Genomic DNA, 25,286 nt, shown 5'->3' with positions numbered 1-25,286 from the left:
CTGACCCATGTGAAAGAGAATGTCCTTACGCAGAACCTTGTGAAGGAGAATGTCTTCACGCTGAATCATTTGTAGGAGAATTTTCACAAGCTGAACCATTTGTAGGAGAATGTCTTCAAGCTAAACCTTTTGAAGGAGAATGTCTTCACGCCGAACCATTTGTTGGAGAATGTCTTCACACTGATCCATTTGTAGGAGAATGTCATCACGCTGAACCATGTGAAGGAGAGTGTACTCACGCTGATATGCTTGTCAGGGAGAATGTCTTCACGCTGAACCATTAGAATGAGCATGTATTTACGCTGAACGTTGTGAAGGAGAATGTCTTCACGCTGACCCATGCGAATAAAAATGTCTTTACACTGAACCATATGAAGGAGAATGTCCTCATGCTAAACTTTGAGAAAAAGAATGTCTTCACTTTGAGCCTTGTGAAGGAGAATGTCCTCACGCTGAAACTTGTGAAGGAGAATGTCTTCACGCTGAATATTCTGAAGAGGAATTTTCTCACGCTGAAACTTGTGATGTAGAATGTCCTAAAGATGAACCATGTGAAGGAGAACGTCCTCACGCTGAACCTCGTGAAGAAGAATGTCCTCTCGCTGAACAATATGAAGGAGAATGTCTTCACTCTGAACCTTGTGAAGGAGAACGTCCTCACGCTGAACAATATGAATGAGAATGTCTTCACCCTGAACCTTGTGAAGGAGAATGTCCTCACGCTGAACAATATGAATGAGAATGTCTTCACACTGAACCATGTGAAGGAGAATGTTCTCACGCTGAACCAATTAATGGAGAATGTCTTCACGCTGATTCTTGGTAAGGAAAATGTCTTCACCCTGAACCTTGTGACGGAGAACGTCCTCACGCTGAACAATATGAATGAGAATGTCTTCACACTGAACCATGTGAAGGAGAATGTCCTCACGCTGAACCATGTAATGGAGAATGTCTTCACGCTGGTTCTTGGTAAGGAAAATGTCTTAACGCTGAACCATGTAAAAGAGAATGTCCTCGTCTTTATGATGAACCATGTGAAGGAGAATGTTTTCACGCTGAACCATGTGAGGAAGAATATCTTCACACTAAACCATGTGAAGGAGAATGTCTGAGGAAGTCAGACTGGGCGGGAGCTTTACACACCCACCCAACTGAGCGGCAGCTTTACACACCCACCCAACTGGGCGGGAGCTTTACACACCCACCCAACTGGGCGGCAGCTTTACACACCCACCCAACTGGGCGGCAGCTTCACAGTCATGTTCATGCATTACCTACAGTAAGCAAATTTTGGGATTTAACGCTAAGATTCCTGGCAGAACATCATTATGAATAAAGTACTTACACATTCCTTGAACTAAATTGATGGTGTTATCTCTGAATTCCGCGATGTTTTCACATTTCAATATATAATGACTCAAAGTATGCGAGTAGTTCTGCTGACAGAGTTTACATTTAGTCAAGTCTACATCAGCAGATGTTACAGACTCTCAAAGCTACTTGTAGCCGAGGCTATGCCTAGCAGTGGTAACATCTAGAAGTCTGCTAACCTTATTGGATGACGCATAGACGTGTGGTTCTTCCTGCATAATAGAATGATGATGATAAATGGAGTAACTAGTGTGGAATTCACTTTTCCTCAAGTCTACGAGATTTTTTTGATGTTCCAGGAATATTACTGCCCTCTGGCTGCTGAAAGGCACTCCAAGATGGTAATCAATTACCTTTCTATGAGCAAAAGTCTTGGCAAACTACTCAAGGCAAGTGTGATGTCACATACGCTTATCCCATGATTTCCGGAAATTGTTTCTACTACTCCTGCCAGACATTGAAGCTGCTCTGTTTAAGTTCAAGTACGTTTATTGAGACAATAAAATACATCTCAAATGGATAGAGTAGCTTAGCCTATTTCTACCCTCATCGCTGCTCTGCGATTGGCCCGTTATGTTTACTGTTACCTTAGTGGCTTCTCATCTCTCTCTAGTCACACAAAGCAGTGAACTCAATAGTCTCGCTGGGAGGCTGTACTCCTCATTCTGAGTCGTGAGACCATGTCGTAAAGACAATCTTTGTTTCGGCCAAATCAAACGTCTCTGGACTCAAAGATAAAGTTCTCTATCACTTATCATGTGTACCCAGTTTGGGCTAAGCAGAGTCTCCAAACTGCATAACTCGTTACAGTGACTATAACGAAAAACTTAAGTCGTGATTGATGTTATCATATGACCAAAGTGAACTAAGTGGATGACAAGAAGAACAGACTGTTAAATCGTTCATAATCTGGGTCATCCTGTTTACAACGAATGGTATAAGTACTCATTTGTTGTCCCCTAACTCCCCTTGCCACTTCGGGGGGGTATAAGGTGTTTATGTAGCTTCAGAGCACCAATGCCCCCAGCCACAGGGCATGGCGAGAAGGCACCTCTAAGCATACCTAATACCCTATCAAAACACAAACTAAAATACACATAAATGGCAGATCTCATCACAACCCACAAGAGTTAAGATGATACTAATAACACACAATAATAAACTGAAAAACAAACAAACATTAAATAGAAAATTCTTTTGTATTTGTTTTTTTCTTATATGGGACACAGCACACACAGGTAGGGTTGCACAGTATATCATTAAAAAAAACTAACGCTGAAGGCCAAAACAGCAAGCTGCCTAAGCGGCAGGATTGGTGACTTGACGTCGGCATACATGGAAAACTAGACATAGTGGAAGCTCCTAACAAGGCCCCGGAGCGGGAGGGATATCATGTATGCTCATGGGGTCCCTCCGGCCGCCGCCTTACCCACTCGTGGGCTCCGGCCAGGTCATCCACCCTCTTGTGAGACACCATTAGGAGAAGTGGTACTCCAGATGACGACTCTGGTTAGATAGTTGGCTACCAGCTATCCTGGCTGCAGTTATCCTAAGCGAGACTATATTGACCCTTATGCATCCTGTGCATGGTGATCCTGGGACTAAGGTGTGCCCCTAGATGTAGTCTTGGACCATATTCTGTAAATGGAATATGTCCAGGTCAGGGCCTTCACAGAGCAAATCTCAAGGTCGCTTTTGGTGAGATCCATGTCCAGTAGACCACGCGCACTCTCCTTGCACCATCCTCCCCTCCAATTAATGTTATTGTAGAGGTGGATGCTGTGTGCTTCCCGGTATATTCCCTGACCTTTTGAAGGTGCTTAACTCTCATATACTATTGTGTTGCAAGTGACTGGGCAATCTGTTATCGTCACTCAGGAGTGAAAAGAACTTTGGCTGTATATTGATTGTGTGCTGCTCAATACCTTCGTGTCTGTGTGCACCACCACGCCGTGTGTGCACCCAGCCGTACCAACGTGAACTAAGTGGATAACAAGAGGAACAGACTGTTAAATCGTTCAAAATCTGGGTCAAGCTTTTTACAGCAAATGGTATAAGTGCCATAACTTAACTCTCTTACATTATTGTGCACTCATATAGCCTTAAACGTCTTGCATCCAGGGTATGACATGTGTGTGTGTGATTCTGTACATAGATTGATGAAGATTAAGCCACCACAAGAGGTGGCACGGGCATTAATAGCCCGTAGGCGGGAGATGTTTGGAGTGAATGTGGTCTTTGGTCGTATGTGCCCTCAGCCAATTAATTACTTATTCTTCCACCTGCACTAAGTAGCCTCGTTCGGCACCTGTGAGGTGAATCCTTCCACACTTCTGTGGAAATAAACATTCCGTTCACCTGGGCTGTAGGTGTCTTGAACCGTGGACCTCAGGCGTATGAGACCGAAGCTCTATCGACTGGGCTTATTAAACTTTCTTTATTAAGACCTTTCTTTATTATTTATTATGCTTGTTCTTGCTGGGTTGTTAGTGATGCGTTGTGATAGTACTAGACGGTGTTCTTGCAGAGTTGTGTTATGACCCCCAGATAGCCTGGTGGGGTGAGTCAACCAGATGAGAGTTATTCTGCACACTTGACCAAAGATTAAAATGTCAGAGGAAGGAAATATATTAAGTATATGTGAGTAACTTAAAAGAGTACAAGCAGAGGATGAGCATCTTATGGAAGAGGGAATAAGATGTCGACATTTAGTGACGTGACGCCGATGGAGAGCGTGGCGCATCACTGGAGTTGCCACAGTCGTCAGGAATGGACGCGCATCACTCTATCCTGGGAAGATAGAAGAACACGGTTCTGGATAGTGTTTGAGTGAAGGCCACAGTGTACAACTGGTGAGGAAGCTGCCGAGGACATGACGTATGCCATTTCTCTGTGATTATGAAGATATTAGAGGCGAACTGAAGCCTAGTGGTGGTCGTGTCTGTGTGAGACTCTAATGTGTTATATCCTCGAGTGGAGGAGAGTAATCAGGTACTTCTGAGTGGAGCCTGCCAGACGACTTTGTGAGCTCAAGTTAGGACTGGAAGGATCTTTGTGAGGCAGTCCTAAAGTAATTTTGTTGGCCGACCGGAGTGGACGCCATCTTGAAGCGCCAGAGGGGGCACCTTCACGTCCCGAAACCTGCGGTTAGCTCATTTAATCAGTTGATAGAATGATAACAAGTGTTTGATCGTATGCCCAGCGATCATAGAAAACGTATGCTTATGTAGGGTAGATATTTTATTAAGACAGTGAGCAGAGATAAGGAGTTAGAGATGAGTGAACATGCTGGAGAGAGGAGCAGCACATCCTTACTTGCTGGAGGTCAGTGGGCGACTGAGGGGGCAGAGCTCCTTGGCCGCCAGCCCGGGTTCATTTCGATGTGGACTCGTCCAGAATGGGGAAGTATCCACCTCAGTTGGACCGGCGCTTAACCACAAAACACACACTTAAACTACGACGTTGGTACAATGTTCGAACACGTTTTAACACCTCCTAACCAGTTGTAACAACCAATATAGGAAGTTGTAACAACGTTCTAATACGTTATAAACACGTTAAGCCAAGATGTAACAACTTTATTACAAGTTGTAATACGAGGAAAATAGAGACAGCTTCGGTTTGTGTTTCAGGATACCGACGTCGGAAGGGTGAGATTTAGTGTTGGCATATAAATTTATTATTTACGTTTTGTTAGGAAAACATTTTATTATGGCATGGTAATGGAATTGCAGGTTTGTATGGGAGAAGTTAAAATGGAAACTTCGCTTCGGGAGATGATTATAAGGTGAACTCCAAGTGGGAGCTGAACTCCAGGTGTAGAGCTGATCTCCAGGTGTAGAGTTGAACTTCAAATGGGAGCTGAACTGCAAGGTGGAGCAGAACTTCAAGTTGGGGAATGGAAGTCCATGGATATAGTCGAACTTCAAACAGTGTAGGGGAGTAACACATTTTTTTTGTGATGCCATGTAGAGGAGCTTCACTGACATTCGAGGGGGACATCATGTGCAGCAGATTGATGGACTGCATGAATGCCTACTAGAATTTCAAGGACCCAGATAGATGTCTTTAGTAATGGGCCTTGAGGAATAGAACAGAGAATCATATAGATACATTGAGATGTTTGAGGGAGTGCTTGATTGCATATTGGCATGATAGGTGCAGTGTAAGGTGAGAGATTGATTTCAGTTTTGTTTGGAGATATATATATATATATATATATATATATATATATATATATATATATATATATATATATATATATATATATATATATATATATATATATATATATATATATAATATATATATATATATATATATATATATATATATATATATATATTTGTGCCAAGTATTTCAACCTCAAGCAGTGAGGGGGGCAGTGTGTTGTGAGCAAAAGATTGAGTAGCAGCCTAATACTAATTTATTTGGTGAAGGTTTGAGGTATTATTGGAGTGTTATCGGTTGGTAGTAGCCTAGGGTGCTGCACTGTAATATTATTCTTATTTATTTTCTTGTATATGTTTTATGTAATAAATGTTTGTATGCTAACAGCTGATTTTTGCCCTTGTCCTGGTGAGGCTTCCTGGATAGTAAGAGAGAGAGAGAGAGAGAGACAGTTGCAAATTGAGTGACAGTGGACAATAACTCATAAAGGGGGGATTTAGGACTAAGCTCATCCCACAACAAGGAAAGTATGAGGGAAATCATGGCAGCTCGAGTGGGTGTGTACTGTGACAACTAGGCCAGGTTTGGAGCCGCACCCTTGAATAAAGGTGACGCAGAACCCCTCTCCAAGAACAAGACGCTTACAGGGTGATCTCCCAACTAATTGCAAGCACTCCAGTGTTCATTGTTGGTCGACTGACGGCAGCAGAAGTGTGGTTGACGTGGTCGATCATATTTCTTTCGGGGAGTGGTTGGGCTCTCTGTTCGTCGGTAAGCAAGTATCACTTTGGTTTAATAATCAAGTTTTCTAAAAGCCTAACCCCGGGAAAGTTATTAGTGATGCGTTCTGGTAGTACTAGATGGTGTTCTTGCTGGGTTGTTAATGGTGCATTTTGGTAGTATTGGACGGTGTTTTGCTGCATTGTTAGTGGTGCATTGTGGTAGTACTGGACGGTGTTCTTGCTGGGATGTTAGTGGTGTGTTGTACTCAACTACAACGGTGTTCTTGCTGGGTTATTAGTGATGCGTTGTGGTAGTACTGGTCAGTGTTCTTGCTGGGTTTTAGTGGTGAGTTGTGGTAGTACTGAACGGTGTTCTTGCTGGGCTGTGTTGCGTTGGTCTTTGCTCCCCTGGTCCTGGGTGCACACTGACCACTCTGGGAGCATCTCAGTCTACTTCGCGCTACTACTACTACTTCCTGAAACCCGGCCTTGCACCTGTAGCGAGTGAATTAAGTTCGACCTCCCTCAGCCCCCTTTCCTAATGTGTTAGTTAACAAGGTTCCAAGGGGTTGTCATAGCCAGGGGGTGGTAATGGGGGACGAGCTCCCATGACCTATAAAATGCTCCTATACGGCATGCGTCTCAAATAGCCTCTGACAACCGAGTCCAACTCCTGGCCTGCACGGGTGGCTTAGTCTAAGTCCGGCGGAACTGCTTTTACCGACAGGAGAAGGGGCGAGGGCGTGCCTCTGGCGCCTTAAAACCAGCTGCTCCGGGTAGATGGGACTCGATAGCCTGGGAAGGCAGCCCATCTATAGGGGAAGGAAAACCCTGATTTTAAACCTCCGCTGCCTTGCGGCCATACCCTTTTTTGGGAAGGCTTCAGGAGTCAGCCTCGAGGAAAAATCCGGAGTTGGAGCCCCTAAGGCAGTTCGTTGTTGACGTCGACCTCGTTCTGGCAGCTCCTGCGACGTTGCTGGAACCATGCGTATTGGCATTTGCCTTTCTATTGGATAATTTCAGCAACGTGGAGAGGGGGGACCTGCTGCATGGGTAACAGCTTCTCCTCCATATCTACCTACCCAGGCTTTGCGCCCTGGAGAGGACACACCAGCTTCGCCTCACAGCGTCGAACCAACACGGGAAGCGACAGTCTACCGGTTTTAAGTCTTCTGCTCGATTGGCGAAGAGTGTGACGCCAGGGGTTGCTTCCGACGGTGGGAGGGGTCATCGCGCCCCACTGGGCAGCTACCGCCCGCCTCAAGCTGGGCAAACCCCAGCCAATAAGGTGTTGCCTCGCCACGGTCCGTTAACCTCACTGGGTGCGTGGGGTTTAGGGTGAAAACTGACAAGCGGCCCGACAACTTTGCACCAAGCAATACCAAACCAAAGAAGAAAATATCAACTGCCCTAAAGCTGGGCACATGGAACGTCAGGACACTGACACCAGGTTTCTCTGACGACCTGCAAGAAATCAATGACGCCCGAAAAACAGCAATCATCGATAGGGAGCTGAGCAAGCTGCAGTTGGATATTGTTGCTCTCCAAGAGACCAGGCTCCCAGGATCAGGATCTGTGAGAGAGAGGACCTTCTCTTTCTTCTGGCAAGGAAAACCTCCAGATGAGACCAGAGAACATGGTGTGGGATTTGCCGTCAGGAATGCACTGTTGGGACACATTATGCCACCGATGGGGGAAACCGAACGAATTCTGTCTCTGCAACTGTACTCCCAAACAGGACCAGTCAATGTAATTAGTGCATATGCACCAACCCTGACTTCTCCAGCAGAGGCAAAGGAAAAATTCTACGATGACCTCAACAGAGTCATAGCGAGAATCCCTGCAAAGGAGCCACTGTTCATCCTCGGCGACTTCAACGCCAGAGTGGGTGCCGAGCACAACATTTGGCCCACTTGCCTGGGTCAATTCGGCATAGGAAGGATGAATGAGAACGGGCAACGTCTGCTAGAACTCTGCTGCCTTCATGGTCTTTGTGTCACCAACACGTTCTTCGGCACAAAGCCTCAACACCGAGTATCTTGGAGACACCCCAGATCCAAGCACTGGCACCAGCTTGACCTGATTCTTACCAGGCGTGCAAGTCTACCCAGCGTCAAGATTACGTGTAGCTACCAGAGTGCTGTCTGTGACACCGACCACTCCCTGGAATGTAGCAGGGTCAAGATGCAACCAAAGAAGATTCATCACTCGAAAAAGGCGGGCAGACCTCGCATCGACACCACGAAGACCCGCAACCAGGACAAGGTGGAAGATTTTGCACACGTGCTCGAGGAAGCTCTCCCTGGCCCAGCTGGGGTCACTGCCTGTAAAAGATGGGAGCACTTCAGAGACGCTGTGTTCAACGCTGCCATTTCCACCTTTGGCAAGAAGACCAGCAGGTTGGCAGACTGGTTCGAGGCTCACTCGGAAGATATGACACCTGTAATCGAAGAGAAGAGAAACGCCTTGGCAGCCTACAAAGCCTGCCCAAGTCAGCGCAACTTACAGATCCTTCGGCCGTCCGCTGCAAAGTGCAGCAGAGCGCCAGGCGATGTGCCAACAACTATTGGCTCCAGCTCTGCTCCCAGATACAGACTGCAGCGGATACAGGCAATGTAAGGGGAATGTATGACGGCATCAAGCAGGCCCTCGGCCCAATCCAGAGGAAGACCGCTCCTCTGAAATCTGCCACTGGTGAGGTGATTCAGGACCAGACACTGCAGCTGAAGCGCTGGGCCGAGCACTACTCTGAGCTATACGCCAGGGACAATGTGGTCACCGAAGATGCCCTGAGCGCCATTGAGTGTCTGCCTGTGTTAATGGAGCTCGACAGCGAACCGACCCTGGAAGAACTCAGCGATGCCCTAGACTCCCTTGCTTCTGGTAAAGCTCCTGGCAAAGATGGCATTCCTGCTGAGACCTTGAAGTGCTGCAGAAGTAGCCATATTACACTCTTTGTAGCCTTCATAGATCTGACGAAGGCTTTCGACCTCGTCAGCAGGGATGGCCTGTTCAAGATCCTCCCCAAGATCGGATGCCCACCCAGGCTCTTCGGCATCATCAGATCTTTCCATGAGAACATGAGGGGCACCGTGGTCTTTGATGGCCTAACATCAGACGCCTTTGACATCCGAAGTGGAGTAAAGCAGGGCTGCGTACTGGCTCCAACCCTATTCGGGATTTTCTTCGCAGTTATGCTGCGGCACGCCTTCGGATCTGTCACGGAAGGCATTTACCTCCGGACCAGGTCGGATGGAAAGCTCTTTAACCTCGCCAGGCTGAGAGCCAAGACAAAGGTTCGGCTGAGGTGTCTGCGCGACTTCCTCTTTGCCGACGACGCAGCAGTCACTGCCCACTCAGCTGAAGACCTCCAACGGCTCATAACCCGCTTCAGCGAGTCCTCTCAGGCTTTCGGACTCACCATCAGTCTGAAGAAAACACAAGTCATGGGACAAGGAGTGGACTCCCCACCTGACATCGGCATCTCTGATTCCAAACTGGAAGTCGTTCACGACTTCGTGTACCTGGGCTCCACAATCTCTGACTCCCTCTCTCTTGATACGGAGCTAAACAAACGCATCGGTAAGGCATCTACTACCATGTCAAGACTGACAAAGAGAGTGTGGACCAACAATAGGCTAACTGAGTATACTAAGATTCAGGTTTACAGAGCCTGTGTCCTGAGCACTCTCCTTTATGGCAGTGAGTCTTGGACACTCCGCGCCCGTCAGGAAAGACAGCTGAATGCCTACCACATGCGCTGCCTTCGACACATCTTGGACATCACCTGGCAGGACAAGGTGACAAACAACAACGTCTTGGGGAGAGCAAGAATCGTACATGCTGAAACAGAGACGAATGCGCTGGCTCGGGCACGTTGTGCGAATGGGCGACGGCAGGATCCCCAAGGATCTCCTGTACGGAGAGCTGATGCAGGGAAAGCGTCCAACAGGCAAGCCCCAGCTACGGTACAAAGACGTATGCAAGAGGGACCTGAAAGCCATGGACGTCGATCTAGCTATATGGGAGACACAGGCTGCAGACCGTTCAGCCTGGAGGCAGTCTGTTCAAAGAGGTCTCTCCAAGTTCGAGGAGTCACTTGCCAAAGAATCGGAGGCAAAGAGACAGAGAAGGAAGGCCGGTAGCTAGGAAGACAGACCAGAATCGGACTTCGTTTGTGCTCGGTGTGGGATGGACTGCCACTCTCGGATTGGCCTCATCAGTCACACCAGACGCTGCACCAGAATTGACAACTAGGGCGCAACTCCATAGTCTCCCGAGACTGAAGGATGCCTACTAGTTAACACAGAGACTCGGATCTCATGACCGAATTGCTCGACGCAAACAAAATACCTAACAGGTTGATATACTCCACAGCTTGATATATCCAGTACTGACATATACAGCCAACAAGGTCGCCAACGGGGTCCTCTACTCACTCGACCCAGTAACACTAATCTCAGTGATATTATCCTCAACGTCTAGCATAGAACACCTTGACAGAGTGTGGTGTGCCACATTTCAATTGGTACACCACACTAATTACTCAAGAAATGGAGGAGATAACATAAACCCATTGGTAAAATAAAAGTGAATTTACTAAGTAAAGTATACACATATGTTGTGAGGTCACAGGTGATAAAATCCGCTTCACTGGTGGATGGTGGCAACACTCCAGCAAGTCACCTCTGGCAACTCCTTCAGCTGACCCATTCAAACTTGTCATGAACTGTCACCTCAATACTAGTTATCTCCTTTCGCTTGCATATAAATTAATTTTATTCACTCTTCTCTAAAACACTGAATGGATAATGTCCTTCTACAATAGTCACTAATAATTCGTACATGAAACAAACATTCACGTATCACTACATATATGATAATACTGGTCATCTAACAATAAATCAATAATAATAATAAATTAACTAACTTCACCTAACTCAAGGGAAATGGGGAGGGAATGATTATCTACCTTAACTCTCTCTATACTACAAATAGTCGTAGATTCTTCCTTGTGATGGACCCAACCACTTAGGCTGGAGGGTAGAGCGACGGTCTCGCTCAATGCAGGTCGGCGTTCAATCCTCGACCGTCCAAGTGGTTGGGCATTCACCTCCCCCTCCCCCCCCCCCCGAATCCTTATCCTGACCCCTTAGATGTGATATTTAGTCTCATGGCTTGGCGCTTTCCCCTGGTAGTTCCCTTCCCCGTCCCTTCCTCGTGATGGCAGCCGGGGTCCTTTGCTCGCTGATCAACTCTTCGCTAACAAGGGTCTGGCTCGTGGGGGGTCTCTCGGTGACTTATAGCTTAGCTCATCATCTCCGTACCTGATTCTTCTCACTGCAGATTTCTCTTCTGACACTGCAGGCTGACATTGCTCACATCTTCCTCCCTCGCATCATAAACGCGTTGTCCCTTCCCACTGGTCTCGTTCAGTGTCCATACACTGCACCGTGGATTTGACACTCGTCCCGCCAGCCTCTCTCAGTTATACCAGTGCATGACCCGTAGGAACTTTGGCATGGCTCCTCCCAGTGCCTGCACACACGGTCGTAAGACTTGTCGGCCTCTAGCTCCCGACGCCCACTTCACCAGCTGAGCTATGCCTTCTTACACTCCCCTGGAGTTGACAAGCCATCCTTGACGTCTGGGTAATAACTGATGCTGAATAATCCACTGTTTGAGGCTCCCTGGCCTCTCAAACTTGAAGAGTTGGCGAGCGCGCTTCTGATCGTAGTCGTAGCTCCACGTTTTTCCGCTTTGAGTAACTGGCGCCAGCCGACCCGCTACGTCACACCCTGAGGCACCGCCCCATTGGTCAACATTGCCACACACCCTGCACTGACCAATCGCCGGGTGGCTGGCACTGCTCCCACAATGAAACGCGCGCTAGCCTCCTCCAGCGGGAAGCTCTCCTCTCGCCTTTATATTTGTTCCGGTAGAAAGGCGTAACCCACATCCAAAACCAAATAAAAATAGTAATTTATCACCAATCGACAACTCAGGCTATCCTTTAAATGTACTAAACTTTTCCATGGACATCAGAGTATGTACAGATTAGGGTGATATGACTTACTGCTGGATTAGGGGAAATATTGGACTGGAAACCCTAACAGTTGTTAGTGATGCGTTGTGGTAGTATTGGACGGTGTTCTTGCTGGGTTGTTAGTGATGCGTTGTGGAAGTACTGGACGGTGTTCTTGCTGGGTTGTTAGTGATGCGTTGTGGAAGTACTGGACGGTGTTCTTGCTGGGTTGTTAGTGATGCGTTGTGGAAGTACTGGACGGTGTTCTTGCTGGGTTGTTAGTGATGCGTTGTGGTAGTATTGGACGGTGTTCTTGCTGGGTTGTTAGTGATGCGTTGTGGTGGCTATAATAACTCTAGAGGCTCTTCGGCCTTACGGCCGCTGAACAGGCCAACAATAATACTGGGATGGAGATATACACCAAGGAGTATATTTTGCTTTTCGGTGTATGTCATATGCAATAGCTAGAACTGCACTTTTTGACCAAGTAGGCAAGGTCCCTTTTGCCTAAAAGACAAAGCACTTTCGTATATTTTCATACATCTGGGTCAAAACAAAATTCTTTATAATTAGGTGAGCAAATTTAATTGATAATAAAAATAACTTATTAAGTAGAGCCTCAGTTATCCAACTAACGATTTTCCTTAAAAAATCTAATTTCACAAAATTTTATATTATAAATCACGAAGCTTCTACATTCTCAATTGAATATATATTATATGTATTTTTATAATTTATGAATTTATAAAATATAATTTTCGAAGTATAATTTTGTAAGGAAATTTGTTTAATTAGGTAACTCTGGCTATTACGATACGCTATATATACTAAGAGTTAAATTTTGCCACTAAATTTATTGCTGAAGTAAAGTAAAAGGTTTATCAGTAAGCAAGTGCCACGGTTTTATTAACCCAGCAGCGGTCACGCTCAATATCAAACCAAAGCTGACTAAGAGATATTTACACTGTATGGTTTACCCAGTTTAGTGTCAATACACTTAAGTTCACTTTAGTCCTGGCCTATAATCAGGATGAAAGTATACTTCCAGGATAATTAGTATGCTCGTGTTATGGCCTTATTGGCTCTTCCTTGCTTGATTAGCCTTAAACCCAAACACCGAAATAAACAACATAATATTATTATTATTGTCATATCATTAAGAATAATTGTTACGGCTTATTTACCTTTCACCAGTCATAAATCGATAACAAAAATATTATCCTCAAATATTCAACCCGTGTGCAGAGGAAAACCTGTTGATCTTACATATCGGTGATGTTCCATTGATAAGCCATGTTGTCGGAGCAAGCGGACACACAGCTTCCCACCAGACCCCAGTGAGAGGATGGTTTGACAAGGAGACCGCCGTTGTAGGGCCAACAGAGTTTCTCATCCACGCACCTAAATGAGAAGTTAAGAGTATCAGTGAAAAAATCCACAGGAGTCGTGATGAGGATTCGAAGCTATGCGCTGGGTATTCCCAGAGGCACGCTCTAGACGACTATGTCACGACATGCTCAAAAGAATTGTAGCCTGGGGTACTACTGCACCCTCGAGGATTTCCGAGGCTGCCACTAAAACTGAACCATGGTTTCATACAATCCGCCCCTCCCCCATGCACTTTGGCTCTATCACCTGGGAATGTTCTACCTCTGATGCTCCTCTTTAAATACATAGATAAATGACATTATTGTGTTATATCAATGACAAAATCCACCGGAGCCGTGACGAGGATTCGAACCTATGTTCGATCATAGTTTCCAATCCTCATCACAGCTCCTATAGATTTTCTCCTTGATATATCAGGCTAATGTCATTTCTGTGTATTTAGAGTATCAGTATTTTTGTTAGTAGCTGTTACCGCTTATAGTCTTAGAGTGCAGAAACATTAACATCAGGCAGCCTATAAAATCTTGGTCCATTTATTTTTATCCTTATTATTTTGACTATGTGCAGTCACAGATAAATTATATGCAAATCAATATTTACTGATACATATATGTCTGTGTATATGTGTTTGTGTTTCTACCTAATTGGAGTTAGAAGATGAGAGATCAGCTAGTAGAACTTCCTAATGCTTATATTTTGATTACATACAGTTTTGAAACCACATGCAGTTTGCACATACTGCACTCTCTTGCTATACATTCTATTAGTCTTTGTATTTTGGTACCTTTTTACATTAATTTGAACCTGTTTACCGTCAGTGTGCTGAGAGGTCGAAGCATTACTCTTTATCAATGATCTCCGTAGCAGTCATAATCTTAATGGTTGTGATCATCTCACTTTTCTTCTTCTAATTGTGACATGTTTAGGACCCGTAGCCGTTTCTCGCAGCTTTTATTGTTTTGAACCAGAAATCCTTGGCAGCATTTAACTGAACCTCTTCTGTTTTATCTATATAATTATTTTGAGGTATTGATTCCAAGTAAATGTTGCGTATTTAAGTTTGATTCTCTCGTATGTCATGACAAATTTTCTGAACATGTTTTCCATCCATGTACTTGTAGACAAAGTGAAGATGGGGAGTATTACTGGAAGCCTCTGACTGTGCTTGCGATGTGATCATCAGGTGAAAGCGTTCCTTTGCAGAGTGAGCAAAGCGGAACCTACTGAGCGGTTCTAAGAGATCTAAGTCTGTGAAATAGTTAATTATTAAAGAGCCAGAATATTATATCATATCAGGACACTGTTGTAAAAGTTTGATGGTTGTAATACAATTGTGGAATTATTCGTTACTGTACGAGATTTGGACTTTTAGTGGCTGACTGAGACGCTGTTTTTCAATTTGGAATTGGCTGGCTGGCTGACCTGCTGGGCATATTGTGTATACTATTATAATTCTTATGGCAGTTATGTCCTATCTTTTATTATGTTCTATCCTATTCTTATGTGCTATCTTTTCATTATTTACTGGCCACCACTATTTGCATGTAAAGTTAATCTAATAATGCAACTTAAAGCAGGCTCAAAAGTGTTTGTGTTTAGTAGGATTCAGCTTTAAGAGGATATTTAATGTATTGTAAAGGTTTTGAGGGAATGTTTACACTGTGCTTCCATTACTAGTTTTTGGGCTTGCCTAGGATGTGTTGATTGTAAGTCTTAATCTCTATCCAAGGGAGGTTCTGTTCATAGAGTAAATGTCAATAGGTAATGCCTATTGCCTATGAGTTTTGTTGTGGGTAGTGAATTCTGTGAGAATAAAGCCAATAATTATAGCCACTTGTTTCTAACCTGTGTAGTCCTGTGTGTGTAGATTGTTATATCAGCCGTTAGGGGGGGCGGACGGCTGAGTGGACAGCTCTCTGAATTCGTAGTCCTAAAGTTCCAGGTTCGATCCCCGCCGGAGGCGGAAACAAATGGACAGAGTTTCTTCCGCCCTGATGCCCCTGTTCACCTAACAGTAAAAGGTTACCTGGGAAACAGCTGCTACGGGCTGCTTCCTAGGGTTGTGTAACAAAAATGAGGCCTGGTCGAGGACCGGGCCGCGGGGATGCTAAGCCCCGTAGTCATTTCAAGACAACGTCAAGAAGATAACCTCTTAACAGGTTAATTTATGATTACTTTCCCCGGGGGTCGGGCCTAGTCCACCACAGATGGAGGGAGTATAACATATACGCTGTATACTATCAGCCCCTATAACACAGAATATTGGTTAGGTTTCTGGTAGATCACAAACTATTATTACTATCATATCCCGTAACAGTCGTAGACAATTGGAATAAATTCTTGGACAAGGTATAATGAAATAGAGTTGGATTAGACCCTTGGAAAAAGTATACTTGTACATTGTTAGATTAAGCTCTTGGTAAGGAGTAATGCTACAGGGTTAGAATGAACTCTTTCAAATATAATATATCCTGGTGGGTATAATCAATTCTTGGAGGACTTACAACGGTAAATGGTTGGAATAAACTCTAGGAGAAAGTATAGTGTTAGATGCTTTGAATAAACTCTAGGAGGAAGTATAGTGTTAGAAGCTTGGAATAAACTCTAGGAGGAAGTATAGTGTTAGAAGCTTGGAATAAACTCTAGGAGGAAGTATAGTGTTAGAAGCTTGGAATAAACTCTAGGAAGAAGTATAGTGTTAGATGGTTGGAATAAACTCTACGAGGAAGTATAGTGTTAGATGCTTGGAATAAACTCTAGGAGGAAGTATAGTGTTAGATGCTTGGAATAAACTCTAGGAGGAAGTATAGTGTTAGAAGCTTGGAATAAACTCTAGGAGGAAGTATAGTGTTAGATGCTTGGAATAAACTCTAGGAGGAAGTATAGTGTTAGAAGCTTGGAATAAACTCTAGGAGGAAGTATAGTGTTAGAAGCTTGGAATAAACTCTAGGAGGAAGTATAGTGTTAGAAGCTTGGAATAAACTCTAGGAGGAAGTATAGTGTTAGAAGCTTGGAATAAACTCTAGGAGGAAGTATAGTGTTAGATGCTTGGAATAAACTCTAGGAGGAAGTATAGTGTTAGATGGTTAAAATAAACTCTAGGAGGAAGTATAGTGTTAGATGGTTAAAATAAACTCTAGGATGATGTATAGTGTTAGATGGCTGGAATAAACTCTTGGCGGAACTATCGTGTTATATGATTGGAATAAACTTTTTGGAATCTAATAGTGCTGAAAAGTTCTTTAAGAAAGTATAGTGTCAGAAGATTGGAATAGAGTCTTCGAGGAAGTATAGTTCACGATAATATGAATAAACTGTTGCAGATATAACTCTGAATGGATATAATAAACAGTGGATGAATTAATTCGGACTTACAGTGGTATATGGTTTGAATGAACTCTGGGAGAAGGCGCAATGTATGTTAAATGTGTGGGTTACACATTTGAGTGTATTACGTATTAGATGGCTGGAATACAGTCTTGGAACGAGTGTAATGTGTTAAATGTTCCTAATAAAATCTAGATAGATAAGTTGTGTGTTGTATGGGTGAAGTTAGCTCTTGGGTGAAGTGGAGTGTTTCCTTCAACTATCATTACTACAGGATAAACTAGCAAATAATTATCATACCAAAAAACTACGTATTAACATATTTCAATATAGTGATCTGTTTTACTCATACAGTTCAAATACGTTCTGAGGATTTGCCACAACTTACTTGATATGAACGTTAGGTGGAGGAAACTGCATATAATTAACTTGTATAGAGGAGTTTGCCTGCCTTGTGTCTTTTGTGATGCGGACAAAGATCTCATAGGTCACACCGGACTGGACCAAGCATGAGGTCAATAGGGTCATGCTTCCCCCACTGTACTGCAGAGTGCCTGGTGGAATATATAAGGCCCATTCTCTTATCAACGAAACATAGGATATATAGTACAGGTTATATTGTAGAGTGAAATCAGGACAGTTTCTTTACCCACAAATATGTACTGTAAAGTCAGGCAATTAGGAATATATTGTGAACATAAGAACATTGCTGGAAGGTTTCAAAGTCGGTCTTTGAACTGGAATACTCATCGACATTAGCGCTTAGCTCTATTAAAGGTGTACTTTATATGGCAACTATACTACACTGTACAGTGTTCTGTATAGTTTTTAATACAAACTATTATTATAATTATTGTGGAAATAAGACCATATATATAAAAATTTATGTTTTGCACAGATTAAGTGTGTGACCAGGAAGTTTATCAGGTGTCAGGAATACGCATTATTGGACTTATATACATTGATATAGAAAGAATATAGATTATACACACATAAAATACATCTAACATGTCAGTATCTTGTGAAATGTATTATGTAATATTATATAATATTATATAATATGTATGCTTCTACAATCTAATATTAAAATACAAAACACCAATATACTTGTGATAAGTAAAAGTTTTTCTTATAACATTCGTCATGTCTAAATTTTTATCTAGTGTTAGCTAACGTAAAAAAATTAAACATACACAGAACAGAAAAAATGCACCACTGTTCACTCTCAGAATCGACCTGGATAAAGATTTACAAAGGAGTTACCTGGACCCTTGCCGAAACAGCCTCCTCCTGTTAGGTTTTGTGCAGCCAGTGGTGCCGGCACAGGCTGCAAGTTGTAAATTTGTATGTTCCCGCTACTGTCCGTCCGGTAGGTCTCCTGTACCGGGTCCACTTGGCGACACCACCACGTCACCTTGAAGTTCTGGACGCACCAAACAACATCAACATTGGATAAAACAAAATAGAACAATTCTTTGTAAAAAAAAATCCTAAAATTAGAACAGTCCTATAATTATAAACTGGCTGAAAAGTTTGCAACCAAATAAAGAGTGAAAAGCACGATGAAGGTAATCATTTAGTAAAAATCTAGTAAAGACAAAACTAAATGATGATTTTTGTAAAAAGTTTGAGATCAAAAGGCATGTACTGAAGTTGTATTGAATCGTTGAAACAAGACAGTGAAGATTAAGAGAGTGTTAAAGGTGTAGTCTGAGGAGTACTGTAGCATTCAACTTTAGAGAAGAGGTTGTCAAGATGGCCGATGGAGGCGTAGATGATAGATTACAGGAGCATTTTCCGGTGTTGCCTAGTAAGAAGGATCTGTGCTCTCAGCCAAGAAGTGTGGGTTCGATTCCCACAGGAAACAGTATTACGCAACTTTGCAGAAGAAAGATTCCTTATGACTCAACAATGTCGTCAGGTTAAACCTTCTATTAAATTATCTTTAAGTACAGGAATTTGTACCATCTGTTAACTTATGACATAATTTCTGTACAAATCAATAATAATCGAGATCTTAAATATGCCAAAGCTAAACAGTGATGTTCAAAGTTTGAATACATATAAAATGAGAAGTGCACTATTTCAAGTGGTTAAGAATTCAAACTGGTTCTGAAATATCCTTGTTATATAACTTTAACTATTAATGTGTATTTAATAAAGGAAACTAGTTTCGGCAAATAATTCAAATCTATAAAATAAAATAAACTCACCAATACTATCTGTGAGAAGAGACCAGATTTTAGAAAACTGATTATATTAAAGTTCGACAAGAGTTATCAGCTTTAAAGTAGAATGCCATTACCCACAAAAATGACAAACGAGGACTGGATGAAGCTAGCAGATCATGCAAACTATGTTGAAGCTTCCACGTCCCACGTCTTCCACGACTATATATATATATGTATATATATATATATATATATATATATGTATATATATATATATATATATATATATATATATATATATATATATATATATATATATATATATATATATATATGTCGTACCTAGTAGCCAGAACGCACTTCTCAGCCTACTATGCATGGCCCGATTTGCCTAATAAGCCAAGTTTTCATGAATTAATGTTTTTTCGACTACCTAACCTACCTAACCTAACCTAACCTAACTTTTTTCGGCTACCTAACCTAACCTAACCTATAAAGATAGGTTAGGTTAAGTTAGGTAGGGTTGGTTAGGTTCGGTCATATATCAACGTTAATTTTAACTCCAATAAAAAAAAATTTTCCTCATACATAATGAAATGGGTAGCTTTATCATTTCATAAGAAAAAAATTTGAGAAAATATATTAATTCAGGAAAACTTGGCTTATTAGGCAAATCGGGCCTTGCATAGTAGGCTGAAAATTGCGTTCTGGCTACTAGGTACGACATATATATATATATATATATATATATATATATATATATATATATATATATATATATGTATGTCGTACCTAGTAGCCAGAACGCACTTCTCAGCCTACTATGCAAGGCCCGATTTGCCTAATAAGCCAAGTTTTCATGAATTAATTGTTTTTCGACTACCTAACCTACCTAACCTAACCTAACCTAACTTTTTCGGCTACCTAACCTAACCTAACCTATAAAGATAGGTTAGGTTAGGTTAGGTAGGGTTGGTTAGGTTCGGTCATATATCTACGTTAATTTTAACTCCAATAAAAAAAATTGACCTCATCCATAATAAAATGGATAGCTTTATCATTTCATAAGAAAAAAATTAGAGAAAATATATTAATTCAGGAAAACTTGGCTTATTAGGCAAATCGGGCCTTGCATAGTAGGCCGAGAAGTGCGTTCTGGCTACTAGGTACGACATGTATATATATATATATATATATATATATATATATATATATATATATATATATATATATATATATATATATATATATATATATACATATATATATATATATATATATATATATATATATATATATATATATATATATATATATATATATACATATATATATATATATATATATATATATATATATATATATATATATATATATATATATATATACATGTCGTACCTAGTAGCCAGAACGCACTTCTCAGCCTACTATGCAAGGCCCGATTTGCCTAATAAGCCAAGTTTTCCTGAATTACTATATTTTCTCTAATTTTTTTCTTATGAAATGATAAAGCTACCCATTTCATTATGTATGAGGTCAATTCTTGTTTATTGGAGTTAAAATTAACGTAGATATATGACCGAACCTAACCAACCCTACCTAACCTAACCTAACCTATATTTATAGGTAAGGTTAGGTTAGGTAGCCAAAAAAAGCTAGGTTAGGTTAGGTAGGTTAGGTAGACGAAAAAACATTAATTCATGAAAACTTGGCTTATTAGGCAAATCGGGCCTTGAATAGTAGGCTGAGAAGTGCGTTCTGGCTATTAGGTACGACATATATATATATATATATATATATATATATATATATATATATATATATATTATATATATATATATATATATATATATATATATATATATATATATATATATATATATATATATATATATATATATATATATATATATATATATAAGTATGGTTCCGGAACTACAGTGGAATCAGTGGCATTGGTCACTGTGACTTGCAACTACTCAGGCTACTGGTCACTAACCATCCATTGAGGCCAATAGAAAATTCTCAGTTAATAATAATTGAACAGAATTCAGTCTTCGATTTATATTCAGTTGTATTTGCTCAGAGCTATGTTACATAAGTATGTACTGAGTATCAATTGGTGCTTGCTCTGTAGGTTCATTGATTAAGGTAATGGAGTAACCAACTAGTGGGAATTAGATAAGGCCCAGCTCCCAGGGAAACTATCCCCAACAAAGAGATAAAAGGTAATCAAATGTGGTTTGTTGTCTAGCGTGATCTCCCAATTACCAAAATAATACAGGTGATGGAAAACTCCAGTTTGCTTTTAATGTATTATTTTTAGTTTATGTATATAGAGGTGTTACAATGGTGCTAGCGGTGGTCCAATAAATTGTGAGTGTGTTTACACTTTATTGGAGTCTTGCACGCCTGGCCGTTCGGTTGGCCCCATCGTTGTTTATTTGTTTAAGCGGGCTCGCATTTTCATTGCTCGGAGCCACACGTATTTTAAGTATATTAGTTAAGGCGCGTCATACGGAAAACAACGAGAGTTTAGGCTATGCGCTTCCGCTCTGGAGCTATGGACGGAAATTAATTCTCGTTTCTCTGCATAGTTCCATGGGTGTACAACCCAGTTATAGGTTGTACAGCAATTTGTTTGGCAGGTTGTCTGGGAAATTATCAGTGAAGGACGCTTACTGATACAATTCTGAGGTATTTGGAATTGCCTCGAGTTCTAGATTTAGACGTGAAGGTGGTGGACGGTGAATCAAGTCACCTAGAGCATTACTGAGTCTTCATCATAGAGGGGTTAAGCTTTAGCAACGGAGCTTTTCTCAAATTCTAGTCGTGAATTGTAGCTTAGGTAGGGCGGCTATTAATGTTGGATGTTAGACTACTAGGGCTGGTCAGACGTAGTTGTTAGTCGTGGATTACCTCGATATATACTCGATATATTTAAAACTCTGAACTGTAATGTCAATTCTGACCTTAAACGCTTTCTAGAAGGTTGTAACAGAACCCATGGACACCTCACCAGGAACAAATACCTATTTGATATTCCAAGAGTGTGCCTTAACCACACTAGAAATGCTCTACAAATCAAGGGACCCAGAATGTGGAATGACCTTTCCATTCATGTCAAGCAGTTTAAGAAGAAAACTAAGTTCTACCTTATAAACCTCCATGTAACCTTCCTTACGTCCTAAATGTCAACCCATGTCTTGCTATTTTTAAACCAAGAAACCTGTTTGTTGACCAAGTTGTAAAATTGCTGATTTCTTGCAAACCCTCCCCCCCCTTTTTTCCCCCTTTTTCTACACAATTTATGCTTTAATCTCAATTAGAATTAAGCTTTAGTCTAAGTGTTTTTCTTGCCCAAAACGTTGTGCGTATTAGTGGCTTTAGGTATTATATATACTAGCTCTATCTATGAATCCAACATTATGTTTGTTACTCATCTTCTATATATGTACTTTTTTCTGAATAAACAGACTGATTTTGATTTTGTTTTAAAGGGTAGGAATGTTAGGATTGAGGTATTGTGTAGGATTAAGTAGTACATAGGTTAGGTGTAGCACGTTTTGAACAGATGCTCTTTTGTTTATAAACATTATAAATAGTAAGTCGTGTAATGTATACCAGTGATATCATGTTGTGTTGTTGTTGTTGGATATAAAGCCACGTGGAGCACACGTTGGTTTCTCTCCCCCGCTTAACTATTACATTTGTCCCTGGTGCCTGTGAGGGTTATTGGTCCTGCGTAGGTCTCAAAAGGTCCCCAGTGGTATCGAAAGGATGAAGGTGGACCACTCGTTCTCTAGGGAGTGGTGGAGATTCAGGATAAGGACACACCCGAGCTTCATACCTCTGGCAGATTACACAGGAATTTATTATAGTAGTGGTTTTGGGAGGGGGAAGTAAGGCCACTAACAAAGATAGTACACCTATCAGGAATAATCCAACTAGCCAGGCTAGCAACAGGAAGAGTGCGGCGGTCTCCCCCGCAGGGGCCGCCGGGGGGAGGGGTTCCGACTCTCCCCTCGACAGTAACAACAAATCATCTCCGCTGGGTGGAACGCCGTCATAGACACAGGCCCATGCAACGATTATGTAACCTTATGTAGCAACTTAAACGCGCTGCCGTCCCTTGTTCCAACTTCAAGCGCTGCGCTGATAACCCATGGCTCAAGTTATTAACCCAGTTACCTGACGACCAAATGTCTTTAATTGAAGAGCAGTCAGCCATAATAATGAACCTACGAGTTGAAGCTAAAACCATGCTCAAGAATAACCAAGATCTGTCTACCAGAGTCGGCCTCCTCGAGCAGGATTTAAGTTCTCTTAAAAACTCAGTTACTAACCTTACACCAGTAGAAACCACTAAGAAACAGGAAGAAATGTTACAAAAGTTTGAACACCATCTTAACACCCTACAACAGCAACACACTGTTACCCAAGACGAATCAGACCACCATAAGCTCCTTGATTCTATCATTATCTCATCACGTGATTTTTCCCAAGAAACTAACGGAGAAGACTGTGGTGCCATCGTGATCCAGGAAGTGTGTAATAAGATAAATTACTCAGTTCAAGCAGGAGACATCAAATCAGCTTATAGAATGGGTACCAAACCATTTGGTACGAACAACAAAAAAATTTATGTGAAATTAGATAGCTGCTCCCGCAAGTCAGACCTTATCAGAGCTGCAGTCTCTAGTAAACCCACTGTTTGTCTGACCAAGTTCAGACAAAATCTCTTATTTAAACTGCATGAAATCTGTAAAAATGTCATGGCAATTAAACATTGTTTCGTGCGAGATGGTAAAATTATAGTTTGTTTTTATTTAATTTTTTGTTTTAGTGTAACTTTAGTAAGTAACTATAGTGTAATTATTATTAAAGTAAGTTATTGTTTTATAGAATCAGCAATTGTTATTTGCTATTACTGTCTTATTTCAGTGATCTTCATTTTATATTATTTGTTTCTGTGATATATGTATTCGCATATTTTTCTCTTTTTTTCACTCTTACCATAATTATTTTATATTTTTAGCAGATTTAGTATTTTACTGCACTGTACTTGCTTTCCTTATTGTACCTTGACTCCATTGCATCCACATGCAAGCTGATATTGTTCCTGAACAAAATCTACTGTCTCATAGATAAAATAACCAAAACACTGATCATCACTATTGCAGGTATTACACAGCACACCAGGCAAAAAACAAACTACAAAATAAAACTTGCTTATCAGTTTTCAACAAAAATGTCAGATCACTTGGTAAACATTTTGATGATATAAATGCACTACTCTCAGCCCTAGGTACTAAACTATCGTTCATTATTTTAACAGACACCTGGCTAAGTAAAGACCTGACCCAACTTTTCAACTTAGCTTGTATAGAGCCATTCACAACTGTAGGCCTAACAAAAAAGATGTGCACTGCTATATACTACCAAGATACCTTCATCTGCAACAGAGTCATTAGTGATAGAGATGACAACTGTGAAAATACTTTTACTCAATTTTCAATTAAATCCCATAAATCTGCCTTGACTATTGAAGCCATCTATGGATTTCCCAATGGTAACATAGCTGCATTCTCAGATAACTTGAGGAATCTTATCATAAACAATAACCTCAACAAAAATCACATCGTTCTGGCTTCAATATCGACCTAGAGGCAACAAAATATCCCCTCAAGTCGACTATTTCCTTAACAATATGAACTCCTGTATGCTCATCCCTGCAATCACCAAGCTCATCCGATTCACTCACACTTCCGCTACTACCCTGGATCATTTATGGACCAACATAAGAGCTCCCCTTACATCAGGTATAACCACTGAAAGAACAACTGACCATTATCCTACCTTCCTGGTATTGCCATAAAAAGCTAACAAGAAAATTACTTTTAGGTTCCACAGTGAAGCAGCAATAGGCAATCTCACAAATGCCCTTCCCAATATACACTGGGAATCTAAATTTAATAATACACAGGATATAAATTCATTAACTAAATTCTTAGTTTCCAAAATTCTAATCTTTACAATACTTATTGTCCTCTCCTCACCAAGCAAGTAACTGGCAAAATGTTAAATAATCCCTGCCTCACTAATGGC

The 25,286-nt window shown here is 41.5% G+C and overlaps 2 protein-coding genes across 2 annotated transcripts in view; one reads left to right on the top strand and one right to left on the bottom strand.

The window, feature by feature from the left end:
- The first annotated feature begins 542 nt into the window (after positions 1-542).
- On the top strand, positions 543-1,115 carry LOC138373059 (uncharacterized). The gene has a single exon (XM_069339080.1). It carries the CDS (start codon positions 543-545, stop codon positions 1,113-1,115), a length of 573 nt encoding a protein of 190 aa, XP_069195181.1.
- A 10,317-nt stretch (positions 1,116-11,432) lies between these two features.
- Positions 11,433-25,286, bottom strand: part of LOC138373087 (uncharacterized) — a 251,001-nt gene continuing 237,147 nt past the window's right edge. Inside the window, exons 13-15 of the mRNA XM_069339112.1 lie at positions 18,271-18,430; positions 17,396-17,561; positions 11,433-13,692 (exon numbers count right to left, since the gene is read on the bottom strand). Coding sequence (XP_069195213.1) covers positions 13,554-13,692; positions 17,396-17,561; positions 18,271-18,430 — 465 coding nt within the window. The 3' untranslated portion in view covers positions 11,433-13,553. The remainder of the gene's footprint in view (positions 13,693-17,395; positions 17,562-18,270; positions 18,431-25,286) is intronic.

This window comes from Procambarus clarkii, chromosome 41, assembly GCF_040958095.1.
Source record: "Procambarus clarkii isolate CNS0578487 chromosome 41, FALCON_Pclarkii_2.0, whole genome shotgun sequence".
In the NCBI taxonomy this organism is placed as follows: domain Eukaryota; kingdom Metazoa; phylum Arthropoda; class Malacostraca; order Decapoda; family Cambaridae; genus Procambarus; species Procambarus clarkii.
Note: the sequence above shows the minus strand (reverse complement) of the source record. Positions and strands in the feature narration are given on the sequence as shown.

Bases quoted from the DNA above. Each gene is read 5' to 3' on its own strand.
- LOC138373059 (XM_069339080.1), top strand. From the start codon at position 543: ATGAACCATGTGAAGGAGAACGTCCTCACGCTGAACCTCGTGAAGAAG.